This window comes from Syngnathus acus, chromosome 3 (genome assembly GCF_901709675.1).
Source record: "Syngnathus acus chromosome 3, fSynAcu1.2, whole genome shotgun sequence".
Taxonomy (NCBI): domain Eukaryota; kingdom Metazoa; phylum Chordata; class Actinopteri; order Syngnathiformes; family Syngnathidae; genus Syngnathus; species Syngnathus acus.
This window is the reverse complement of record NC_051089.1, coordinates 16706130-16731934: the sequence shown is the minus strand read 5'-3', so window position 1 is coordinate 16731934 and position 25805 is coordinate 16706130. Positions and strand designations below refer to the sequence as shown.

The following is a 25805-nucleotide window of genomic DNA, read 5'->3' as shown; positions in this document are numbered from 1 at the left end:
ACAACTCGCAGAAGGCCTGGCGATCATCGACAAGAGCCAGCTACCCGGAACGCACAAATTGTGGTGCTACAACTTCACATTGTACCAAAGGGTCATGTGGCCACTGAAGATGAGCAACATTCCATCCTTAACAGCGAACGGGGTGGACATACTAAGCCAACTCCTACATTCGGAAATGGCTCGGTTTACCGAAAGGCTTCTCTGACACGGGCTTGTCCGGGGCAACCGCGCTGCAACTGCCGATCCAGTCCATAACCTTGGGCTACAAGCAGGAGAAGGTCAGGTTCGTTCTTGAGTTAAAATAATCCTCAGATCCTACTGTGAGAATTGCACTTGTGGTGCTATCGGCAGGCTTCAACATCAGGAAATAATTGGCAAGGTGCAAGAAAGGAGAGTGGGGCTTGGCTGGGAAGAGCCTCCACGACTCTGGTCCAAGGCCACAAAGAGGGAACAAAAAGCTTAGTTGTGGAAGAGGTTTCAAGATCAAAGCAGGAGCAGTCCACCATCAAGGCCGTGTCACAGGGTCGCCAAAGGAGATGGACCACTTGGGTAGGGGAGACCTCTCAGCTGGGCTTACCTGTGGAAGATGCCGCAAGCCAGACAGCTTTCTGATCAGGGCAACTTAGCCACAGAAAGCTCCGCCAGTGATTTGGTAAGGAAGGGAGCTCCCTGTTAGGTTTGTGAGGAAAGCGGAGAGAAGCGGAGACACCAGCCCTCATGTTCCACTTCCAGGCAAGGGACTGGAACATGAGGGCTGGTGTCTCCGCTGCACAGCTGAACTTTCCCCGTGAAATCACCACCACTCCACGTCAATTACGTTTCACATGGAATATGTGTGCCTTCTTTCACCGGTCTCCTCATGAGAGACTGAAGCCTTAATTCAGTGCTTTAAACCGCTCGGCCACACTACCTAGCTAGAATCCTCAACTTCAATTTAAAATGCAGAAGCCATAGTAATATAAACACCAAGGATCAGGAACAACAATTTTTTTCAAACTTCGTTGAACTTAAGGGTGGGTCGTTGCCCGTACAAATAGACTTCTCACCTCATCTGCATCCACGCCAAATGCTCGGTATGAAGCATCTCGAAGATCTGGAGTGGCCTTGCCAGTCTTGAGACTTCAACCCCAGAGAAAATCGGTGGAGGGAAATGAAAGCCTGTGTTGCCCAGCGACAGGCCCAAAAGTCTTGAAGAATGGAGGAATGGCCCAAAATACCACATACCCTGTGTGCAAACCTACAAATAACGATTGACCTCTGTCATTGCTCAAAAAGTTTATTTGACAAAGTCTTGAATTGAACTTATATTATTGACCAAATACTCATTTTCTACCATAATTTACAAATAAAATCTTTAGAAATCTTACAATGTGATTTCTGGGATTTTTTTTCACATTCTGTCTCTCACAGTTGAAGTGTAGCTACCTATGATGAAAATTACAGAACTCTCTTATCATTTTAAGTTGGAGAACTTGCATAACCAGTGGCTGGCTAAATAACTTTCTACTCTCTTTGTACGTATATACTGCTGGAGAAGATGATTGCAAGACTTAGTCATGTGACAACAAGCCTCAGTGTCCCCTAAATAATGGAGACATGCACAAAGTCGGTCATTATTGTTAAAAGGGTCAAACAAACTTGTCTAAATATTTTGTCCAATTGCTACCAAATTTGAACCGCAGGGATGGTTACTAACTGCAATACAAAAATAGCATTTGAAGGAGTTTTTATTATCATGACAAAGAAAATTGCCTCTCCATAAAATGCTAAGAATTCAATTCTTCACTGTCAGAGTTTGAGCAACTGTGTGTAATGAAGGTCAAATCACACCCTGAAGAGATTCATATGTGGCTTCTACCAACTGACATATACGGAAGCAATAAGCCTGTTTATGACACCCTGATTTCCTACAATATGTATACACTAGCATTAAGTTCTCAATCTGGTGTACCTCTCAACTTTTGCATCCTCTCAACGTAGCTTTGAATCTGAGGGCACAAAGACTCGAAATTGCCCATAAAATAGCTAATTGAGCACTGCGATTTGACTGGTGCCCATTCAAAGGTGTATATTTTTCTCACCCAGTCAGCTGGGAATAGACTCACTAGAGTTCATTCGTGACCCTAATGAGGACAAGCCCTAATGTACATGTAATTAAATGGGCATATGGATGGTCATATAAAATGTCTGGTATCTTATGATGGTTGTTCTCTAGTGTGTTAGTGCCCTTGAGTGGCAATGAATGGACCATTAGAAGATCAAATTTATTTGATGAAATTGAAATACAATGCTTGATTTGGTACGAACAGGAAACAAATCGGATGTGTGTGAGATCAATACAGTTTTCTGTTATGAATTTCTTTTGTGTTCGTGCAACATAGGTTTTTCGACAAATTTCAATAGACTCTTAAGTTGCCTATAGCTGTGAATGGTTGTCGCTAGTTGTCAGTTTTCTGACTGGTGATCATTCCAAGGTTACCCGCCTTTGGTACAGATTATGGATGGATGGACATGAGTGGTATTAGTTTATTCTGTTTCATCCTGTTGTTTTGTCTAAATTGGTACAGTGATCCCTCGCTACTTCGCGGTTCGTTTATCACGGCTTCACTGCATCGTGGATTTTTTACAGCCAAAAAAAAAGTTCTTATAATAAGAGTTCTAAAACCTTTGCAGTGTTGTACTTTGTTATAAAAGAAGTTGCTATAATAAAAGACTTCTTAAAACATATTTACAGTATTGTACCTTATGAAAAGTTGTTATAATAATAAAAGAGTCCTAAAATCATATTTACAGTATGTATACTTTAGCTACATCTACATCTACAAAATACGCATAGCTCTGCTATGGTAACTTGTGACCACTAGAGGTCCCTGTTTAACCAAGGTTAACGTCACATCTACATGTTACACACACACCCACACACACACACACACACGTATAATATTTATATTTTCAATATTTATACAATATTTTCTGTATGTTATTTATACTATTAATTTATTATTTACATGTCTGAAACTATTATTTAATGTTCTAACAATACATAACATATGCACTTAAATGGTTTCATATACATTTATTGACACACAAAAAATGTACAGATTAGAGAGTGACCCTACTTCGCGGTTTTCACTTATCGCGGGATGGTTTTGGAACCAATTATCCGTGATAAATGAGGGATTACTATATTTTCACTCCAGACGTCCCTCATGCCATGTTTATTTCTTCATATCAGGGAGAAATTTCTTCCATTTTATATTCTGGAAATGAAAAACATGCAAATGCTCATATTTCATGGTGTCTATCATGTCATCTTTTCTGCTTTTCATAACTGACTTACATTTTTTCCCCATGTAGATTTGGACTGCTTGGTCTTTACGTCATCAAACGACTCGTAAGTGTTTCCCTGGTTTTCAGTGGACTTGCCGGGGACCTGCTCATAGTTGGGGAAGGTGGCAATTGCTGGCTCCTGCTGAATCTCAGCATACATGGTGGCTCTCAGAGAGCCTGAACTCCATTCAGGTCTTTCAGAGGTATAGTACAGTGGGTTGGCACTAAGCAATTCAAGATCATCCCTCTGTCTCAAAGACACTGTGGGGTCATGAAGTGAATATGTGTGGCATGTTACCCTCTTGGCAGTGGCGTGGGATTGAGATGCTGAGACTGTGAATGATTGACTGTCAAACTGGTTTGAATAGGTCTCCTCTTGCTGATCCGGTTTATTTTTGTTTAGCATTGGCACAGATTTGCTTCTGCTACCCACAGGCGTCTGCTGAGAGTGAGCCACATGGCCACCAGGATAGCTTGCGTTGGTGTTTAAAAGTGAAGTCTGACCGGTTATCGAGCTTGTATTACCCCTGAGTCTTTCTGCTCTGTTCATATCAGAAAAAGATCCACTAAGGGAGAATGCCAGTGGAACACCCCTTTTTGGAACAGCAGGAGTCTGGAAGAAATCATGTCAAATTCAACATGTTGTCAGTGAGATCAGAAGTTTGTGTTTGTTCTTAGTATTTTAAAGTCTTTGGGCTCTGTTTTTGTGACCGTCTTAACTGCTGCGCAGCACATGGCGTAACGCTGCACAGAGCTAGGTTACACCCAATGTTGGCCATTTCTGCAAGTGGGAGGGCTCAATTATGGCCACAATTATGGAGACGTGTCGACTAAATTGGCAATCTTATATAAACTCGTGTACAAAAACAGGATCAATGTGTTTGTGCGTGTTTCATACCTGAGACAGGGAGATGGAGTCTACAGACACGGTTGCAGTCAATTTTTTATTTCTGGATTTAGGTGGCAGTGCAGGTGGCTGAAATATGGTGCATACACCACCAGTTTGTTCCTGGATCTTTTGATTGTTTTCAGCACCGCTCTTCTCATTCGGGTCCCACAGACTCCGCAAAGCCTGGACACTTACTGCTGATTCCCCTTTGCTGTTGTAATTCACCACATCATACAGTTCACCTGCGTTTGACTGGAAACAACAACAACGCACCATATTAGCTTTTTAGTTGGTACTTGAAGTCAACACCAAACCTTTCTTTGTAATAATATGCCCTGTGCAGCCAAAATGGTTGAAACACACTATTCTGATTAATATTTCATTTGTGAAATATGAATTAAACAGGCTAAATCCACCTGTTTTTATCCACCTCAAGGGGCAGCCATTTTGCTGCTTGCTGTCGACTGAAAATGAATCACAGTTGCCAGGTCTCAGGTCACACACAATCACGGCTCAGAAGTTTTCTCAAGCTGAGCCGGTGTAGGTACCACATCCACTCAGGTGTTCAGATCGGCTCGGGGGCCTAAGACTTTTGATGATGTCAGTTTTTGCGAGGAAAACTTCTAAAAACAATTCTAGATAATTGAATTCATGATGTGCAGTCTGGGATTGTTCATCTATTAGACCGAATTAGTTCTATTATTCATGTTTGATAAAAAATACATCATCATTGTGATATTATATTTAATCAGGCAATCAGACAATCTCCTACCATCATATCAAAACGTCGAATTTACAACCCACGCCACATGAAAGAATCTCATTACAAACTGACACTACCAGCTGTAGCTGTAAATGTTACATTTTCTTTTAAAACATCAAAAGCATCAATAAATCAAATAATCACCGACTTAAAACAGTGCATTGTTTTTAGAAGTTTTCATCATTCATGTTTGAACTGCAATCCCATTTCCGCAAAACAGACCACCCACACTCTTAAACGTCAACGCACTGTCCTTCTCGCCAATCATATAGCGTGACGTCATCAAAAGTCTAAGGCTGCTGAGTTGATCTGAACGCCCGAGTAGATGTGGTACCTAGACCAGAATTGATTTTGACCTTGAGACGTGTGATGTCATTTTCAGTCAAATGCAAGTGGCAAAATGGCCACCCCTACACATGGATAAAAATGGCCAAGGTGAATTTTGCTCCTTAACTCATATCAGGCGCAATATTCATCAGAATGACGTGTTTAGACTAGTGGGGACACACAACATATTATTGTAATTTCTATTGTAAGATTTTTAATAAAGTTTTAGGGTTGACTTTCCCTTTAAATGCACATTTGTTTCATAAACCAAAAAAAGTCAAATACAACAGTCAGTTTGATAAATGTATATTTTTTTACTATAGGAGTGTGATTTTTTTTTATGTTCCAGAGATGGCAGTTTGCATCGCAAAAAATTAATACTGATTTGTCTTATGTGAAATGTCTACATGGCTCTCCTTTTATTTCATGGTTTCAAAATAACCCTGCAGTGGGATATTTACAGCAATTTATCAGTGGACAAAACTAATAGATCATTTTAAGGCCTTGCAAACAAGCGTCATTTTATTTGTGCAGCAACAATCACTCACATACCAGAGGACTGAAAACTGGTCTCAAACACCTCACCTCATAACAGCTGGATGTCAAGTATTCTCCAAATGGCTGGATGGGGCTGATTTTGTAATGATCTATCAGGTCAGCGATGCAGGAAAAAGTGTGACAGTCACCTGATATGAAAAAAAGTTCCTCTTGGTTTTGAGTTATAACAAAATGGCGGCACCTGTCAAGGCCCCTGTAGAGGAAATGCACAACTCATTGTTTTTGCTAAAATAATTATTACTATTCTTGCTAGTTTCTGCACAATGAATTGACAGACAACACATGAAAATATTGTTGAACATCTCAGTGAAAACTTTTATGACTGCAAAAAATGGGACCAAATTCATATAACTTCCCAATGGCATAAAAATGAGGTATGATAAATTGCATACATCCACAGGCAGTATTTTTGCAACAGCTGAATTGAAAGTCACTTTTTGAGGGGTCGAAGGGCAACTCAAATTTGATGTCGTAAAAAGAGAGTTGTAGTAGTCTGTGCTGTTCTAATTTCATTGATTCATTATACACCCAAGCGAAACTCATTAAAGTCTCTCTTCTACTTCTTACTTGTAGGAAAGGATGTAGCCAATGGCTTTATCACTGAGGCGGATGAGAAAAGATCCCAGAACTTTATCTCCCAGGAGATCCTCTGCATGCCTGTGACAGGGAAGCCAACAACAAACATCAGAAGCATCTCAGCTGAGTAATATTGTAACCGAGTAAACAATTATCACTGTGAATCTTTCAGCTTAATCCCAGTTGCCAACAGACACTTATTGGTGGCCTTATGGAGCCTTATTTTCTTTTCATGGTTGGCCACATGCAAAGGCTTTAGTAAAACTTTCAACTCGCTACATGCCCAAAATGCCCAAATGACAGTATCAAATACCAATACATGTATTTCCTGACATTAATAGTGAAGGAATGGGGTCGAAATACAAAAAGTCCTGCCTAGCTACAAAAACAGATATGCTCAAACCTCATTGAATAAAGTACCGTATTTTCCGGACTATAAGGCGCACCTAAAAACCTACAATTTTCTCAAAAGCCGACAGTGCGCCTTATAGTCCAGTGCGCCTTATATATGGATCAATTGATGAATTTGTTGATCCATACTGGTTGTACACAGTGGTCTGCCAAAATGTTTCAGTACGTTTTAGTACGACTAGTAAATTCTAGTAAGACTAGTAAGATCGCATCGCTTCCCAACATTACGGCAACTGTAGTCAGGGGGCGTCACCGAATAGCTGTTGTACCCGCGAGGCTATTTCATTTCAAAATAGGCTGCTCCGTTAATGTTTCGAGTAAATTTACGGATTGATATGGAAGGGAAACATAGGTAAGCAGTACCAATGTGTTAGATCGAACTTTAGTCAGTTCCGATCATTTTATAGGAGATCGTTTGAGAAACGCGATTGTTTACCCTTTGCTGAGGCTCATGGGAGATTGCGAGCTGAGGCTCGTGGGACTTTGCGGATGGCTAATGCTATAACGCTAGCTGCTATACGTACCAGGCTATTTCATGTCAAAATAGGCTGCTCTGTTAATGTTTCGAGTAAATCTACGGATCGATATGGAAGGGAAACATAGGTAAGTAGTACCAATGCGTTAGATCGAACTTTAATCAGTTCCGATCATTTTATAGGAGATCGTTTGAGAAACGCGATTGTTTACACTTTGCTGAGGCTCATGGGAGATTGCGAGCTGAGGCTCGTGGGACTTTGCGGATGGCTAATGCTATAACGATAGCTGCTATACGTACCAGGCTATTTCATGTCAAAATAGGCTGCTCTGTTAATGTTTTGAGTAAATCTACGGATCGATATGGAAGGGAAACATAGGTAAGTAGTACCAATGCGTTAGATCGAACTTTAGTCAGTTCCGATCATTTTATAGGAGATCGTTTGAGAAACGCGATTGTTTACAGAGGGCTCGTTGGTTATTGGCTAGTGGATGCATACCACAAACCTAGTCAACCTCAGTTTGTTGCAGTATAGCTTCTATTTTATGCGCCTTATAATCCGGTGCGCCTTATATATGGACAAAGTTTTAAAATGGGCCGTTCATTGAAGGTGCGCCTTATAATCCGGTGCGCCTAATAGTGCGGAAAATACGGTACATAAACAGAAAAGTATATTCACATATTAAATCAATAAAAGAAATATTTTAAGTATATAATTATACCTACACACCAAATCAATAAAGAAGACATAACTAGACATTTTTGATAGGTGGTAATGACAAAGGGTTTTATAACTTTATGATCTGATATATTTCTGAGCACTTTGAAATAACAAATGTTTTTTGATATATTGCCTGAATAGCTTAATGACCCTTAAGGAACTGTTTAATGCAGGCCTGATGTTTTTCGAAATCACGGACACTGCTAAAGTCGTCTAAAAATGTTCAGTACTTGATTGTATCTTATGTTTTGACTAATGCTAGACGCCAGTTTTCGATTACTACTGAACGTTCTGCACAGAGGGAAATATTTTGCCTAACAAAGAAAAGATACGGTTGGAAGCATGATTAAACTAAGAATATAATGACGTAAGCAAAGACATGGAGTATCAAAAGAACAAACTTTGCATAGTCAGGGAACATTAATAGATTAATGATGTGACAGTCAAAAGCTCACATAAATTCGTACAAAATGACAAAATTGAAAGAATGAGGTCCGACAGTATATGTGCAAGGATGGAGGAGAATGTTTACAGGAAGGTCACTTGGAGATAAAAACCAGCAGGTGCCAGAGGGAGTCAGCCAAGGACTCGGCCAAAGATGATCGCCAAGGCCGAAAGACGGGATGGAAGACAACAGCCCCCACACACACCGAATCGCCCATAATCAGCACCCACTCCCATGGAATCAAAATCTCCTGCGAACTTGCCCCACCCCAAAGACTCATCACCCATCAAACTCGGCCCACACCGGCATGTGCAACTGAATATCAGCTGACCAAAGAACCTTGATCGTTGCCTTTTCTGAATGGAGACTTTCTGCTCTTGAAAGGCCCAGCGCTGTATTGTACTTTCCTGAAAACAGAGCTTTCTTAACAAGAATTGTGATTGAACTCAACCAACCTGTGTAAGTCTAATTTCTGCTGCAGTGTCTTAGCATTTTCCTAAATCTGAAGAAATCAAACGAGCACGCAGTGGGTAAATTGGATAACAGGTGATTGGCAATGGCTTTTGCCGTGAGGCGCAGATAGCGCGCTCCCTAAATTGTGGACAAAATCCAACAATAGTATGACAGTGGACGTGCTGAGGTGATACATCTTTCTAAAATGTTTCCACACTAAAGGAAGGGTTGATTGGTCACCCATTGGTTCTTCTGGAGACTTTGTTGACATGTTCACACAAAGTATGTGAATGTGAGAGTGATGTAGTATTTTCTAGTCACCAGGGGGGTATTCCAGAAAGCAGGTTCGAAATACTCTGAGTCTATCCCTGAACTCTGAGTTGACTTACTCTGAGATGGGAGACTGAGTATTCGGTTCCAGAAAAGCTGATCTGAGTTAGTTCAATCAACTCTGACTAACCTACAGTTAAGCGCGTGCACAACCACTATAAAAAGCCATCATCAATAGAGCCCCGATACCACGAGTCACTATGACAACTGAGGAAAAACAGATCACCTTTTACCACAATGGCGTTGGAGGTCCTTATGCAAGCCTATGGCGAATACAAATGTATTTGTCGCCGCAAATCTAATGCGGATGCAGCAGCGAAGGAGAGAGAGACGTCATGGGAGGAAATTGCTACCCGATGCGCAAGTTTGAATGTACTATTTCAGTGATGTAACATCTAACCATAAGATCGTAGCATCGCCTATAGTTATTAATTTAATTACGAATGAAATCTGACTTTGGGCGGCTCGGTGGTGACCTGGTTAGCACGTCCGTCTCACAGTTAGGAGGGTGACGGTTCGATTCCACCTCCAACCCTCCCTGTGTGGAGTTTACATGTTCTCCCCTTGCCCGCGTGGGTTTTCTCCGGGCACTCCGGTTTGCTCCCACATCCCAAAAACATGCTTGGTAGGTCAATTGAGCACTCCAAATTTCAAATATATTTGAGGATTGTTCGTCTCTGTGTGCCCTGCGATTGGCTGGCAACCAGTTCAGGGTGTCCCCCGCCTACTGCCCAATGACTGCTGGGATAGGCTCCAGCACACCTGCGACCCCTGTGGGGACAAGCGGTATAGAAAATGGATGGATGAAATCTGATTTTCATATAGGTGCAATCCAACAGGAGAAAAAATAACTTGGAAGCAGCTCAAAATAAAACAAAAATATTAGTCAAAAAGGTAAGGCATGTTTTGCTAGGCTGTGATTGCACCTCTTTGATTTTAATTTAATTATTTTAAATGGATTTACGCTACTAAACAACGTCAATATTAATGTAAACTAAAATATTAATTCAGTGGCTACTTCAAATAATTTAAACCCCAAACAAAATGTTTTCTAACATCCTCTCAGTTAATTCTACACTTTGTGGATTAACACAAATGCATTTATGTTTTATACCTATTGTAGTCATTTAAAATGTGATGCTGTAGCCTACACCAACACTCAATAAAATACTATTTTAAAGCAAACATTGAGTTCTGCTCAGACAACAGAAAAAAAAGTAATGCTCTGCATCCTCGAAATTATAAAGAAAACGCTATTTGTAAAAAATACATAGTGCGATGCATAAAGTTTGCTCTGATGTGAGTGCTCGTCCGCGGTGTGCGGGAATCGAACTCAAGGTGCCTGCACACAAGACAGGCAAGTGTACCACAACACCATGAGGCATTCCACAGCCAGAGAAGGTTATTGAGATAAATTATACTGTTCATAGAAAAGCGGTAGCGTTCGAAAAGATATTCTTCTAGAAATTATAAAACGTCTAATCTGGGTTGGAAGATTCTCTCGCGACGTAAAGTGTTTCGAATTATTACGGCTTCGATGTCAATCGAATTTCGAATGAACAGCCAATCTATGATTAACCACTTTCTTTGTGAGGGAGGAGACAAGTTGAAACCCTGGGTCTCTTATAGTAAACCTGCCAACGAGCAGGTTATGTTCACTGAGTTACCTCTCCTTCTGGAACACACAACTCAGAGTTTCCTTCATTTCACGGTTAACTTACTCAGAGTTTTCACATTACCCGCTTTCTGGAATACCCCTCTGGTGTAACTCGTTGCTATTTGTTTATGTACATCATAGATTACATATACACACCCATTGCACTAGAGCAGGGGTCACCAACGTGGTGCCCACAGGCACCTGCTAGCCACCAAGGACCACATGAGTAGCCTGTGACCTGCTCTAGATATCACTTGAAAATGACAATGACAGATTTATGAAAATAATATTATGCATATTATGTTTACAGGTATTTGATTCTTAATTATTGTGGGTAATCATGCACATGTCAAGCATACATGTTAGCAGATATTGTTAAGATGTTCGTCATGATATGGGCGATACTGGAACAGTGCAATCTATTCCATGCTGTGAAAAGGAATCATTGGTTCTTACTTTCTTCCTGTGAATCCTTGAAACCAGTCAGGAAAGTTTCCATTTTGTAATATGATCTGTGCCTGTGTCCCAATGAACCATTGAAGCACTAGCTCCTTCAGGCCTCCTTCAGCTGAGTCCAGATGTAGATCAATACATGATTTTGTCTCCATTCCTACACGTTTGTCATGAAACCAACACGCCGATGTGCACCAGTGAATGAATGCTCCCTGCTTGGGTCAGCGCTCAAAAGAAAGGACAGCCGCTCATTTGACTATAAAACAACTACCGTGTGGTTTGAACAATGGTATTGTTTGACTTCATTATCACTCAGCTGCCTTTCACTGGTTATCTGTGTTCCGTGTGCATGGTGCTTGCACGGTGGGCAGAAAATACAGTACAGTTCTTTACTAACTGAGGAAGAAGGCAAAACAGGAAAAGTGGGCCATGATGAGTTGAGAGAATAAACAGGAGTCACAGAGCAACTCACAATATGATCAGAACTAATGAAATTCATTCACTCCTTGATTAGTCATGTCGTCTGTGTGTGTGCGTGTGTGTGCGTGCAAGAACACAACACAAACTCATTGTACAATTACAAAAAATATATACGTATATCATTGCCAACGACTCTTTGGAAAAGCGTAATGAGACATTGCGTTGTTGATTGATTCATAAATTTTTTTGCGTAAACCTGCTGTGTCCTATTAGTTAAGGTTTTACAAGTCTGCACAGAACACTGATTGTAATTTGCAAGTTGCATGTGTCTGTAACGGGACCACACTAGGTGTCATGACATAGCGATCAAGAGCCCCCCACAGGGGACACGGAGTTCACAATTGAGACTATTTTTAACTCTGCAAGACATTTCCCCCCTGAACACCACTGTCTTGTTTATACTCGCGTTGTGCATGGAAAAAGAGACAGCCACAGCACAGAATTTCAAGGGGACGAGCTTTACTAGTTTCACCGATTATATGGAACACGAGGCCATGCATGCTCGTGTTTACAAGGCTCAACTGCGCTTTTAAACAACCGTTAGTTCTTAAAACATGGATATTTTCAAGCAAAAGAAGGTTGAAGATTTTTATGAAATCGGGGAAGAGTTGGGAAGGTACTGTACGTGCTAACCTTTTTGCATGAGTAAACATAAGTGTGTCTGTTTAGTTCATTTTTGCTACGCGCATAATATTGCCTGACGTAACGGCAGGTCTGCTCCTCGATTTATGTCGGCGTTCCAAACGGCAGCGACGTAAATTGATTTTGTGAATGTAAGTCGGAACTGGCCGTGTTGTCTATCCCTTGCCTACACAATCGCAAAAGTGAAGCGATTGTGAAACTGTGGTAGAATAAATGTTTTTGGGAAAACAGTATTGGCAGTAAATACAATATGAAAACACTAAAATAAGAAGCCGACAGTAACTGACTTGTCTCTTTTTGGCATGGAAAATAATGCTGTTTTTTTGCTTTTTACCCCATAAATATTAGTGTTGTTTGACGAAATAGAAACGGTTTGATTTCCGTATCGAATCTTAGTAGAAACACACAAGTCTAACATTGGCTTGGTTTGGCAGGTGACAACTGCTTGACATGTCAGGCTGCTTTTTAAAGGAGTGTTCTATCTTTAGATGCACACTTTCTTTGCTGTCAGACTGGCTACAGATAGGGAAGGGCGTTCACTTGCAACCACTCAGGTCATCTAAAGAAAAAAAAAAATGTGTACACGCAGTGGCTACTAAAAAAAATGACAAAACAAGACCTTACCGTCAGATCATTAAATGTGTGATTAAACACTTACTAATTGGGGTAAATCAATTGATTTTTTCAACTGCTTATCCAGGGTCACGGGTTGGCTCTGAGCGGCAGGAATTAAAAGTACAGTGGCCCCCTGCAATTCACTTGATCGATTGTGAATATCGAACTTCCGATGCGACGTCACGAGAGGTAAAGCACGTCAAGGTGTTCAATTGACACCGAATGTTTAACACAAAACATGACTAAATAAAAGAGTTTCTTCCTTTCTATGTAGCTGGGTGCTTAAAACAGAAATCCAACAAGTACCCAACAGGGTTAATTGTTACAACAAATCTTCCAACAAAAAGTCTTTGTATTGTGGAAGTAAAAAATAACCTTCCTCTATTATTTATTTATCCATTGTTGGATTTGGTCCATAATTTAGGGAGCGCGCTATCTGCGCCTCACGGCAAAAGCCATTGCCAATCACCTGTTATCCAATTTACTCACTGCATGCTCGTTTGATTTCTTCAGATTTAGGAAAATGCTAAGACACTGAAGCAGAAATTAGACTTACACAGGTTGGTTGAGTTCAATCACAATTCTTGTTAAGAAAGCTCTGTTTTCAGGAATGTACAATACAGCGCTGGGCCTTTCAAGAGCAGAAAGTCTCCATTCAGAAAAGGCAACGTTCAAGGTTCTTTGGTCAGCTTATATTCAGTTGCACATGCCGGTGTGGGCCGAGTTTGATGGGTGATGAGTCTTTGGGGTGGGGCGAGTTCGCAGTAGAGTTTGATTCAATGGGGGTGGGTGCTGGTTCGGTGAGAGCTGGTTCCATGGGGGTGGGTGCTGATTATGGGCGATTCGGTGTGTGTGGGGGCTGTTGTCTTCCATCCCGTCTTTCGGCCTTGGTGATCATCTTTGGCCGAGTCCTTGGCTGTCTCCCTCTGGCACCTGCTGGTTTTATCTCCAAGTGACCTTCCTGTAAACATTCTGCTCCATTCTTACACCTACACTGTCGCACCTCATCCATTCGTCATTCTTTCAATTTTGTCATTTTGTACGAAATTATGTGAGCTTTTTGGCTGTGACATCATTAATCTATTACTGTTCCCTGACTATGCAAAGTTTGTTCTTTTGATACTCCATGTCTTTGCTTACATCATTACATTCTTAGTTTAATCATGCTTCCAACCGTATCTTTTCTTTGTTAGGCAAAATATTTCCCTCTTTGCAGAGCGTTCAGTAGTAATCGAAAAGCTGGCGTCTCGCATTAGGCGACATATGACGTTTAGTCAAAACACAAGATATAATCAAGTACTGAACGGTCAAGACGACTCTGGCCGTGTCCATGATTTAGAGAAAAAACATCAGGCATGCATTACACAGTTCCTTAAGGGTCATTAAGCTATTTAGGCAATATATCAAAAAACATTTATTTCACAGTGCTCAGAAATATATATCAGATCATAAAGTTATAAAAACCTTTGTCATTACCACCTATTAAAAATTACGGAAGAGGATTAGGGCCAGTGAAGAAACAAAAAGCCCCTAGGTGCGAGTGCGGTTCATCTCGGTGTGCCCTGCGATTGGCTGGCAACCGGTTCAGGGTGTCCCCCGCCTACTGCCCGATGACTGCTGGGATAGGCTCCAACATGTCCGCAACCCCCGTGGGGACAAGCGGTACAGAAAATGGATGGATGGTGAAGGAATGGGGTCGAAATACAAAAAGTCCTGCCTAGCTACAAAAACAGATATGCTCAAACCTCATTGAATAAAGTACATAAACAGAAAAGTATATTCACATATTAAATCAATAAAAGAAATATTTTAAGCATATAATTATACCTACACACCAAATCAATAAAGAAGACATAACTAGACATTTTCAATTTGGAGTGCCCAATCAGCCTACGAAGCATGTTTTTGGGATGTGGGAGGAAACCGGAGTGCCCGGAGAAAACCCACGCGGGCACGAGGAGAACATGTAGACTCCACACAGGGAGGGCCGGAGGTGGAATTGAACCCGCACCCTCCTTCTGTGAGGCGGACGTGCTAACCAGTGCGCCACCAAGCCGCCGCCTGCTAACACACGTGAAAGCAAATTAATTAAAATAATCTTTCGTCTACTTTTTGTGTTTTAGTGGACAGTTTGCCATCGTAAAGCAATGCAGAGAGAAAAATACAGGACAGGAATTTGCAGCCAAGTTCATCAAAAAGCGTCAAAGTATTGCCAGCTCGCGGGGAGTTCGGCTGGAGGAGATCCAACGCGAGGTAGCAATTCTTCAGCAGATTCAGCACCAAAATATTGTCACTCTACACGATGTCTACGAGAATCGTACTGATGTCGTTCTCATTCTGGAGTTGTGAGTGACTAATTCAATACTTTTTCCAATATATTGTTGATTTTTCTGGAAATTCTTCATTTAATGTGCATTCAAGCAATTAATTAAACTTTGTGGTTATGTAAAATACACAAAGATATTATCATGGCCTTATGGAGATTGCAGCTTTTTTTTACATTTAGACAGACATTTCGAAATATTGTAATGATAAAGATGTACTCCATAAGCCAATGCTTCTCAACTATCTTCTGTTACGTCAGCGTGACATCACAATGTGAGGAACCGGTAACGTTTTGGAATTGGGCGGGGCTGGTGCTTGTAGAGGAGGAATGATAGAATGCTTCAAGTTTGGCGAATAAAGGAAAGCAGGTGTTTTTGGTTAGGAATTAGTATGATAACATGGGTCGAAAAAAATATTTAGTATGTCTGTAATTGTCTGTATTCCAGGGTCTCTGGCGGTGAGCTGTTTGACTTCTTGGCCCAGAAGGAGTCTCTAAGCGAGGACGAGGCAACCCAGTTCATCAAGCAAATCCTCGAGGGGGTGAACTACCTCCACTCCAGAAAAATAGCCCACTTTGATCTCAAGGTTTGTCCTGAAAAGATTACCATACAATTTGTACGATTCATATCTTTATACTATTAATCGACTGCAATTAGTACTTTTAGGAGCCACGACATTACAATATGTTAAACTGAGAAGCAGCGTCCTGGTAATTACTATTAGCATAGTGAGCATTAAAGATAAAGAACTGGGACAATTTCTAACACTTTCATTTTTACCCTCTTCACTTCCACTCAATTCTGGCTTTCCTTTCTTTGCTTCACTTCCCTCCTCACATCACGAGACCACTTTGCTGATTTTTTGAAGGAATTTCTCTAAAGATGTTTGCTGCAATTATTTAAGGCTTTTTTTTTTTTTTCCGGGAAAAATATATCCTCTCACCTCCAGAAATGACGAATCCACGAGGATGTTGTTCACTGACATTGCCTCGAGTGGCAATCCTCGGCAAATCCTCCCCATAACGTATAGTTCTGTCTTAATGCTGTGCTTTTTTTTTTTTAACTAATCCAAACCTTTTTAATATTGACTATTTAGTACTGTACAGTACAAAATACTGAAGTAGTGTGAAGTAGTGTTAATGAATTTGTCATTTGTTTTTCTATAGCCTGAAAACATAATGCTGCTAGATAAGAATGTGCCATTGCCAAGGATTAAACTCATTGATTTTGGTCTTGCTCACAAAATTGAAGCTGGAGTGGAATTCAAAAATATCTTTGGAACACCCGAGTTTGTTGGTAAGACTGTTTATCTGCTCGTTTGTCTTGACCAGAATGCTCTGTTCTGCTACTTTAGCTGTTTGTATCACTTTCTTTTTCTAAAGCACCTGAGATTGTCAACTATGAGCCGTTGGGTTTGGAAGCAGACATGTGGAGCATTGGAGTCATAACCTACATCCTGCAAGTGAACTGTGTTATGTTATGTTGCTTATAGTTCACCACCTGCGGATTCCCATATTTGCATTTTTTTTTAATTAATCAATTTTGTTGTTATTTTTCAGAATTTCCCCCTCTATTTTCGTAGAATATTTATCAGTGTTTTTTGAACAATTTCTGGGGTGATTTTCCCAATGCATTTCAATAAGCATCAATTATACTTCGGGCCAGCCCGGTTCCTTTCCTCCGTGATTAGCCGGGGTCGACTGTACTGTAATTCACTTCACACATTGTTTCCCTTAAACAGAAAAAAACGAAGTGAACCTGTTTGTTTCATATTCTTTCAGATTAAGTGGCGCTTCTCCTTTCCTTGGGGAGACAAAACAGGACACACTGAAAAACATTTCAGCCATAAACTATGAGTTTGATGAGGAGTTCTTCTGCAACACCAGTGAACTGGCCAAAAATTTCATCAGTCACTTGCTGGAGCGGGACAAAAAGTAAGTGCTTGGCTAATAATGTCCTAGGCAGACTGTAGGAACTTCAAGTACAATGATTTTGGAAAGCTGTATTTTTCCATTCCAGGAAAAGACTGACAATTCAAAATGCACTTAATCACCCATGGATCAAGGTACTGTGAAATGCTAAGTTTACATTTTTGGATAATTGCTTGTAATTGATTCCATGTTTATGTAGAAATGGCATCTTCTGTGAGGGCCTAATCAAACATCTTTTCTTTGAACCCTGAAGTCAAATGAGCGCAAGGAGGAAAATAAAGGCCAAGAGATGCAGAAACGAGAGAGACGCCAGCTCAAGACCAAGCGTCTGAAAGAGTACACTATTAAGTCCCACTCAAGCATGCCACCTAACAACACTTATGTAAACTTTGAGCGCTTTGCTCAGGTGGTGGAGGACATTGATCAAATGGAACGGTCGTTCATGAGCTTGGCAGCATCCCATGATTCTCTGCAAGAAGATATTGATGCCATGGTCTCTATATACAATGAGAAAGAGGCCTGGTACAAGGAAGAAAGTGAAGAAGTGCGCCACGAGCTCTCGCAAATCCGCTACGAGTTCCGTAAGGTGGAGTCCTTGAAGAGAAGTCTGCAGGATGAAATGCAGTCTTTTAGCTCCAGCCTCAGTGGCATCAGCAGCCGATACCAGGAGAGACAGAACCACTTTGATGCTCTCAACAAGGAGCTCAGCAATGAGCTGACGTGGTTGCAGGAGGTGATTGGTTCATATCCTACCGATGGGTGTGGTGGTTGCCCCAATGGTGACTTCACCACTGTCTTCAGCAATGAGGTCAATGAAGCCCTGAAAGATTTGCTGAACCGGCCCTGTGGAGGAGAGTTACTCTCTGGGATCAATCTGGATATAACCAAAACTGGACAACAAAGATAAATGAGTGTTCTTTCGAGTTAAAATGTTTCTGTATGTGCGTACAATAAATGTTTGATGGTATGCTGGTACACTGGATATGATTGCTTCCCTCCAGAAGAACTCTCATACACTTTCCAAATACTGTAAGAAAATAAATGCCTTGAAACCGAGCCTCCATTACATTTTGCTTGCTGTTATTGAAACTTGATTCCCCCCCCCCCCACACTTATTTCTTGGCAGCCCCTAAATCTGGCATGACAGGAATTCACCAAAATGAAAAATATTTTGTGGCAGTGGTGACATATTCCTGTCTTAAGAAGGCAAATAATGACATCCGATTCGAGAGATGAATAAAATTAATTCAGTCATTCATCCAAACCGCTTATCCTCACGAGGTTGGCCTAATTAATTACAAATTATTGTTATCGTCCCTGGTTGTCTAGTGGTTAGGAATTGGTGCTCTCATCGCTGTGGCCTGGGTTCGATTCCTGGTCACGGACTGAAACCTTTCTTGAATTTCCCCTCTGGGATCAGTTAAGTATCATGATTATCTTCATCATAGAGCTCAAACGCGGGATGCCAGGTGTGGCCCACGTCGACGAATTGTGCATCAACTTCATGTATCAATACTAAAATTATAAATTGTCTTCAATTTTAAGAAATAGAAACTTTCCGACGTGAAGACGCTATTACATAGAGCAGTGGTTCTTAATCTTGTTGAAGTTACCGAACCCCACCATATGCGCGTTCACCGAACCCCTCTTTAGTGAAAAAAAAACTTTTTTTTTTTTTCCATATTTAAGACATAGATGTTTTTTACTGGTGCAAAAAATGAGCCGTGCATTAACATCACCTTGTTCAAAGAACAAAACCAACACAATGCATTAACTCACAACAAATGACATACTACCTGCAAATCAGTGTAACTTCTGCTGTTGCCTTTGAGACCACTTCAGATATGCGTCATCACGAATTTATACTACATCTCCGCAGTGGAGAATCTGCCGAACCCCTGAGACCGACTCACCGAACTCCTAGGGTTCGATCGAATCCAGGTTAGAATACACTGACATAAACACTCAGATTTCACTGAAGGCTGAACCTAACATAGATAAGTACTCATTGTTTCTGGGATCAATCATTGTCATGATGTAATGAAATGAAAATGTAAAACATTCAAACTCAAACAAACCAAAGTAAAACGTAGCAAATAAATTGCGAAGATAATGTAAAAATTCAAAATCAAACAAAAACAAACCAAAGTAAAATGTAGCAAATAAATTGCGAAGATATAAGTCATTGTGCTTTTCAGATGTGATTTTAATAATTGTTGTGCCATCAACTGCTTATGTAAAATGCTCATTCTGATTGGCTGTTAACGATCAAAATGCAAATCTTGCAAAACCTCGTAAACAAAACGCCTGCTCTGGTGACGTTACGTTATCTGATATAGAGTAGGAAAAAAATTACTAAAAACTGCAACGACCCCCCAAAAATGCCGGCCCACCGGGCATCTGGACGATATGACCGAGGGCCAGTCCAGAACTGATTGTGGGAGTAAACTGGAGTAAGCACAGGAGGTGCATTTGTTTTTCTGTTGCTATAGTAATTCCAACAAATAAAATTTGACAGAATACATCTTTATTGTAGACTACAATACTATACAACCTTAACTATTGCTAGTATTTGTATTTTCTGAATGAGTGGATCCACAGCACATAGTCATGTTGGAAAGTCATCAATCACCCAGCCCCAGGCAAAACTGATCTGGGCAGGGTGAGATGGGGAGTTGGGCTCCCACGCGGCTACGTCACAGTCCTGGGCTGGGGCTCGGTGGGGCTGGGGCTCTCTCTGTGTGGGGCTGAGGAGCGGTCGTCTGCTCCGCCGCACTCACTGCAGCGGAAGAGGCGGGTAGAAGGCATGGACATGCATGCATTGCCTTGTCTCTGTGCTCAGAAGCGTTTTTAAATCCTGCGGAGATTACTTGAACTCTTCATGTTGACAATATGACTCCGTTTCATATTCCCTCATAAACACAACAATAGAGGAGACCTTTGACAGTTTTTGATGGTAAGCGAGCGTTTATCCCTGCTAACTATAAAGCGTAGCCAGTATGCTAACCTGCTATGAGACTGCAGAAAGCACAACTAATATAGCTGTTTTTTAAAAAATCATTTATTACTAACATGGAATTTTATTTATGTATCCTAACTCAATGCACAACTTGTACGATTCCCTCGTCATACCTGCACATAAGGGTGTTGGCTACCTTTCTGATCGCTGGGGCGATATTGCTCTACTAGCTCAGTGACGTAAGGAAACTTAGCATATATGATAGCTTACGTAAACATTGGCATTATTTGACAGTAGTCTTCCTGGTTCACTCGTAATAAGTAGCAAGTTGACAGTCCTCGCGTAATGACATCCATGTGTTGGTAGTACCTACGTGTCCTGTGTTTATGCTCTCCGTGGTTTATGAAGCTGTTTGTCATAATACAATGTCGAGCATAATACAACAAGAAAGTCAGCAACCCTTTCTCCGTCTGAAAACAACAGCTTTTGTTGCAATAGCTGACCTGTGGCGTCTTTAAGTAACGTTGGCCAGGGGTTTACCACACTGGAACCAAATTTTGCGCTAGCATTAGCATGGCCCATTGCTACTGTTAAGTTGACCCCTGTCTTGTTGTTATAATCGCTGTGAGAAATACTGGCGTACTCTTATCACCCAAAACACCTAAACTGCTCAAAGCTGTGGCATTGTGTGGAACCTTATCGGTGTGTCATCACAGGGAGTCTCTCAAAGCTAATCGTTTACCTTCACTGTATTTTGAGTACCATAGATATATTTTCAGGTAAATATGATGTCTGCATCGTTTATTTTCTGTATCACTTTTGTTAAGAATCGAGAAGAAATATGCAAAAAATACAAGGGTGATAATATTTACAGTTTTTGGCTGTCGATTAAGGTGTGGATCATTTTCTCAGAGTATTTGTACTGTTGTAAATGTATCTTCTCTGTGTTACACTTAGAGGTCCATGTGGTGAAGAACTACTGTACATGAAAATACTGCATACTGTCAATGTATGTATGCGAAAAGGGTTGTGAAAGGCTGTTTTTTAATTTGCTTCATCATTTCATAATGTCAAATAGTTTCCGTGTGCATGGAATTACAAATTGACTGAGGTGTATCTATAAAACTATCGAATGAAATTTTACCAGTGTCATTCAACAAAGAATGTTTTTAAGTGTGCAAGGATTAAGTGTAAATCCAGCAGTGAGTGATTACAGTGTCCTGAAAAAGCTTTTAGAATTCCCAACGTTTCGACATAAAATAACTAGATATTTTTTTCTCTCCAAAATGACAGATGAAAAACAGGACCTGCATTAATGTATAGGTTTTCATATTTTTAATGATGTTTGCATACAATGACAGAAGGGGGGGGAGGAATAAATGATTAATATCTGCCCCCCCCCTGGAAGCAATAACTTCAACCAGATAACTAGAACCAGATATTAGCAGATCAGCCTGGCACATTGATCAGGATCAATCTTTGACCATTTCTCATTCAGTGTTTTTGCAGTGGGATGTCTGGTATAACTCACTGCCTTGACCTCTCCAGAATGTTTCTTTTGTTCTTCTGAAACCATTCTGAAGTTGATTTACTTACGTGTTTTGGATGATTGTCCTGGTGCAACATCCATCCTATTTTTAGCATCAGCTGTCTGACAGGTTGCCTCAAGTTTTCCTGCAAAACATTCTGATACATTTTTGAATATATTTTCCCATTAGTGATTGCAAGTTGGCAAGGCCCTGAGTTATTAGCAAAGCATCCCCAAACCATAATGCATCCTTCCACTATGCTTGGGATGAGGTTTTGATATTGTTGAGCTGTTCCATCTTTCCTCCACACGTGACATTGTGTATTCCTCTCAAATTCAATTTTTATCAGTCCACAGAATACTTTACTGGTACTTCTGTCGAGTACCTTTTTTTGCCAACATTAAATATGCAGCAAGGTGTTTTTTTTTTAGGACAGCCGTGGCTTCCTCCATGGAGTCCTCCCATGAACACCATTCTTGGCCACCGTTTTACATATAGTAGCTTAGGGGTGTCATGATTTCTTGTTTTTAAATAGATGAGATCATTTTGCTGCTGCCATGTTATTCAGTGAAGATTAGTGAGCCCTTCCCAGAAGATGCCTCACAAGCCTAAGCCATGGACATTACATATATAAGCAATGAGCTTGTATGTTTAGGGTCATGACTTGTTTATATCCTCTGTAAAGCAGTAGAGTGTGATACCTTCACTTTTGCCCTCTGGCGTTGTTGCTGATGTCACTACTATTTTAGGGTCTTACATTAGGGTCTTTTATTAAAATCTAAATTTGAGATCTTAATCTAAAACTAAATGTTTGCCATCATCTCATCTGCTGTTTTTCCCCCCATCGGTTTATGTATCTGTTATGTAGTAATCCCGTGATCACAAAAATTGTTGTACTGGCTACAGCCGATGGTTTTGCTTTAGCCCTGAATTATTTTTCATCTTTTCTCAATATTCATAGTGTAGTGTACAGTCACACAGTGCACATGCAAAACCCAAATTGACATCTGAGTTTAGGGATTTATCGCTTTACTGTTTGAATAATCAATATAATAGCTCACGACCAGAAAAATGAAACCCCATTAATCACATTTGTTCCAAATACTCACAGGAATAGAGGGGGGGATTTGTTTAGATAAAATTTTGCTCATTTATCATTTGATCTCGAATGCATTTGTTTTCAGTCAGCAGTAAAAATAAGATAATTGTGCTCACTATTCCGATCCTTTCAGCTGTACATGTGTGATGGGAACAATTTCCACATAAATCCTATTTCAAGTTTGCACTGTGATTGGAGGGCAATCAGTCAAGATCACCCTTTGCCCTGAGTCAGTTGTATGTTATAGTGATACCCTGATTTACACTCAACACTAACATTTTGCATTATGTGATTCACAATTCCAGGACTGATGGCTCCAGAGTGACGTGCCATGGCGTTAATGATCCCGCCAGTAAAACTCAAATGGTTGGAGCACCTAAACAGCTCATGGATCACAGAGGACAGCGAGTCGATAGCCACGCGAGAGGGTGTTTCTGTCCTCTACTCGAAGCTCTTGGCCAACAAGGAGGTTGTACTGCTACCCCAGCAGGTGCTATGTCTAAAGGGTCCCCAACTGCCAGACTTTGAGCGCGAGTCCCTCTCCAGCGATGAACAGGAGCACTACTTGGATGCTCTCCTGGGCAGCCAATTGGCCTTGGCCAAGATGGTCTGCTCGGACTCTCCTTTTGCTGCTGCCCTGCGAAAGCGTGTCTTGGTTCTTCAACGTATATTCTATGCACTTTCCAACAAGTATCACGACAAGGGAAAGGTCAAGCAGCAGCAGCACTCTCCAGAGAACAACTCAGGCTCCAGTGATCTGCACTGTGTCAGTGAGCGGCCTCGCTCTAGCACCGATGCACTCATTGAGATGGGCGTTCGCACCGGCCTCAGCCTTCTGTTTGCGCTGCTGCGACAGAGCTGGATGATGCCTCCTCCACCAAGCCCTTGTGGGGGACCCGGTGCCAACTTAAACTTGTGCAATGATGTCATCCGTACGGCCATTGATGTAGTTAGTTCCCTGCCACCCCTTTCTCTGGCCAATGAGAGTAAGATACCTTCAATGGGCCTGGACTGTCTGGCCCAGGTCACAACTTTTCTCAAAGGAGTTACTATGCCAAACTCTGGGGCAGATATCTTAGGTCGACGGCTAGCTTCAGAGTTACTGCTAGGACTCGCCTCCCAGAGGGGTTCCCTTCGCTACTTGCTCGAATGGATTGAGATGGCACTGGCAGCATCAGCTGTGCTTAGTACTATGGAACAAAGTAAGGTGCTACAGAGCCAGGAGGGTCTCATTGGCTACGATTGTTTCATGAACATCCTAATGCAGATGAGACGCTCATTGGTAAGTAAATTAATAGGTAGAATAAATGTTTTGTGGCTTTAGTGTGTTGCAACCCCTCTACTGATAAGCAGTGAAGTGGGAGTAAGCCATATTTGTTCAAACAATCATTAGGACTTGACAGAAGTATAGTGACGCCACTTCACCTATTGCGGCTTCACTATTTCGCGGCTTTGTACGTGACGGGAGAACGGCGTTTAAATACACGCTGATAGCGCGGGGAAGGCTTGTGAGCAATGTGCTGACCGAGGACTAGCGCCGGGGGTATAGGAGGAGATCACGTGATAATATTATGTGTTCTTTTATTTACTGTAAAGGTACAATACATGTAAAGAACAGTGTGGGAATGGTTACTAAGGGAATGGGAAAGGTTTAAGTAGCGTAAAAGTATCGGGGAGGGTTTAGAAAGCCTTAATATAGTGTATAGGACCACAATGCAACAGGAGATTCATGCGCGACTGTGACTCACTTTGGTTTCGCTCAGCATGATCTCCCTCGGGTTAGTGTAGTGTGTTAATCCTGAATGGTGGACACTTTGCATTGCTTGACAAGTAAACCAACGGTTAAAATAAACCTGCAATACAACTTGACCCTCTAGCGACCAACAATAAACACTATGTGCTGTTAGATTCAATCCAGTTGTGTATGATTACATACATAAATACATATACAGTTTCTATTTTGTGGATCTTCGATTATTGCGGGTGGTTCTGGAATGGATTTCCCAAAATAAACGAGGGATCACTGTACTTGATAAATATCTGTGAACAAAAATCTGATGGTTCTGTGCCCATCTTGTTTTCACATTTATAATGCAAGAATTCACCTCACCTGAGGAAAAACAACCAATCATTGACAGAAATTGTCAAGCCTTTGTTGTAAACTCATTGCAGGGATACCTCTAATGCCTCACAAAAATATTCTTTAAACCAAATAGCATTAGGGTTATAGTTGGTCTCTATCAGGAATTAGGTGGTTTTCTTGCGTAAAAAGGTAACACGTCAGCACAAAGTCGTTGGGGTGTATCGGTTCGTGCGTGACAAATGATGATGACGTAGGCGTCTAGGGCTGTGACTATCGAATAATTTTAGAATAAATTCTATCAAATAATCAGATACAATCTTATTTTGCATTGAAGTGTATTACAAAAGCATTATTTGCCCAATTACTGTTTCCCGTTTAATTTGTGTTTAGGGTTAGGTATTGTTAAGTGATAAAACACAACTGAACAAAAAGTAAGCAATGTCACACAAGAGGGACTATTGTTGTACTCACCAGCCTTTTTGAATTTGATTCAGTTCCTGGTTTGGTCATTGTTTCTCAAAGTAAAAGCAGATGTTGCAAAGTTCCTATTTTGATTACACATCAATGATAATACGTCTGCTTTCATGAAAAACTGTAAAAATCAGAATAATGACTGTTGATAGTCTGAAATTAGAGCACTGGGAAGATTTAAAGTTAAACAATGTTCTAAATGATTCCTTGAGTATTAAAATTGTTGTTTTATTGGGTGGTGTGCCGTTCTTTATATCCAATTTAAGCCATAAAATCTGGCCAGA

The 25805-nt window shown here is 40.9% G+C and overlaps 3 protein-coding genes across 9 annotated transcripts in view; 2 read left to right on the top strand and 1 right to left on the bottom strand.

The window, feature by feature from the left end:
• Window positions 1-163: 163 nt before the first annotated feature.
• si:ch211-112g6.4 (SH2 domain-containing protein 7) lies at window positions 164-12098 on the bottom strand. The gene is made up of 6 exons (XM_037248080.1): window positions 11392-12098; window positions 6435-6524; window positions 5895-6060; window positions 4229-4471; window positions 3341-3943; window positions 164-262 (listed from the first exon to the last, which is right to left on the bottom strand). Exons 1-6 carry the CDS (start codon window positions 11541-11543, stop codon window positions 164-166), a joined length of 1353 nt encoding a protein of 450 aa, XP_037103975.1. The 5' UTR covers window positions 11544-12098.
• A 35-nt stretch (window positions 12099-12133) lies between these two features.
• On the top strand, window positions 12134-18437 carry dapk2a (death-associated protein kinase 2a). The gene is made up of 8 exons (XM_037247732.1): window positions 12134-12484; window positions 15249-15470; window positions 15897-16035; window positions 16616-16745; window positions 16832-16907; window positions 17231-17383; window positions 17469-17514; window positions 17634-18437. The coding sequence occupies exons 1-8, from the start codon at window positions 12423-12425 to the stop codon at window positions 18285-18287; spliced, it is 1482 nt and encodes a 493-aa protein (XP_037103627.1). The 5' UTR covers window positions 12134-12422; the 3' UTR covers window positions 18288-18437.
• A 1700-nt stretch (window positions 18438-20137) lies between these two features.
• herc1 (HECT and RLD domain containing E3 ubiquitin protein ligase family member 1) overlaps window positions 20138-25805 on the top strand; it is an 81197-nt gene continuing 75529 nt past the window's right edge. For 6 of the 7 annotated variants that reach the window (XM_037248284.1, XM_037248286.1, XM_037248287.1 and 3 more), the window contains exons 1-2: window positions 20138-20336; window positions 23273-24249. In XM_037248284.1, coding sequence (XP_037104179.1) covers window positions 23299-24249 — 951 coding nt within the window. In that variant the 5' untranslated portion in view covers window positions 20138-20336; window positions 23273-23298. Of the gene's footprint in view, window positions 20337-21330; window positions 21349-23272; window positions 24250-25805 lie in introns of those variants that run through there. The other variant, XM_037248282.1, reaches the window with a different exon arrangement.

Bases quoted from the DNA above. Each gene is read 5' to 3' on its own strand.
- si:ch211-112g6.4 (XM_037248080.1), bottom strand. From the start codon at position 11,543: ATGGAGACAAAATCATGTATTGATCTACATCTGGACTCAGCTGAAGGA. The intron at 3,944-4,228 runs GTATGAAACACG...GATTTCTTCCAG, and splicing joins ACTCCATCTCCCTGTCTCAG to ACTCCTGCTGTTCCAAAAAG. The intron at 263-3,340 runs GTAAGTCAGTTA...TCCTGCTTGTAG, and splicing joins AATCTACATGGGGAAAAAAT to CCCAAGGTTATGGACTGGAT.
- dapk2a (XM_037247732.1), top strand. From the start codon at position 12,423: ATGGATATTTTCAAGCAAAAGAAGGTTGAAGATTTTTATGAAATCGGG. The intron at 15,471-15,896 runs GTGAGTGACTAA...TCTGTATTCCAG, and splicing joins GTCGTTCTCATTCTGGAGTT to GGTCTCTGGCGGTGAGCTGT. The intron at 17,384-17,468 runs GTAAGTGCTTGG...TTTCCATTCCAG, and splicing joins TTGCTGGAGCGGGACAAAAA to GAAAAGACTGACAATTCAAA.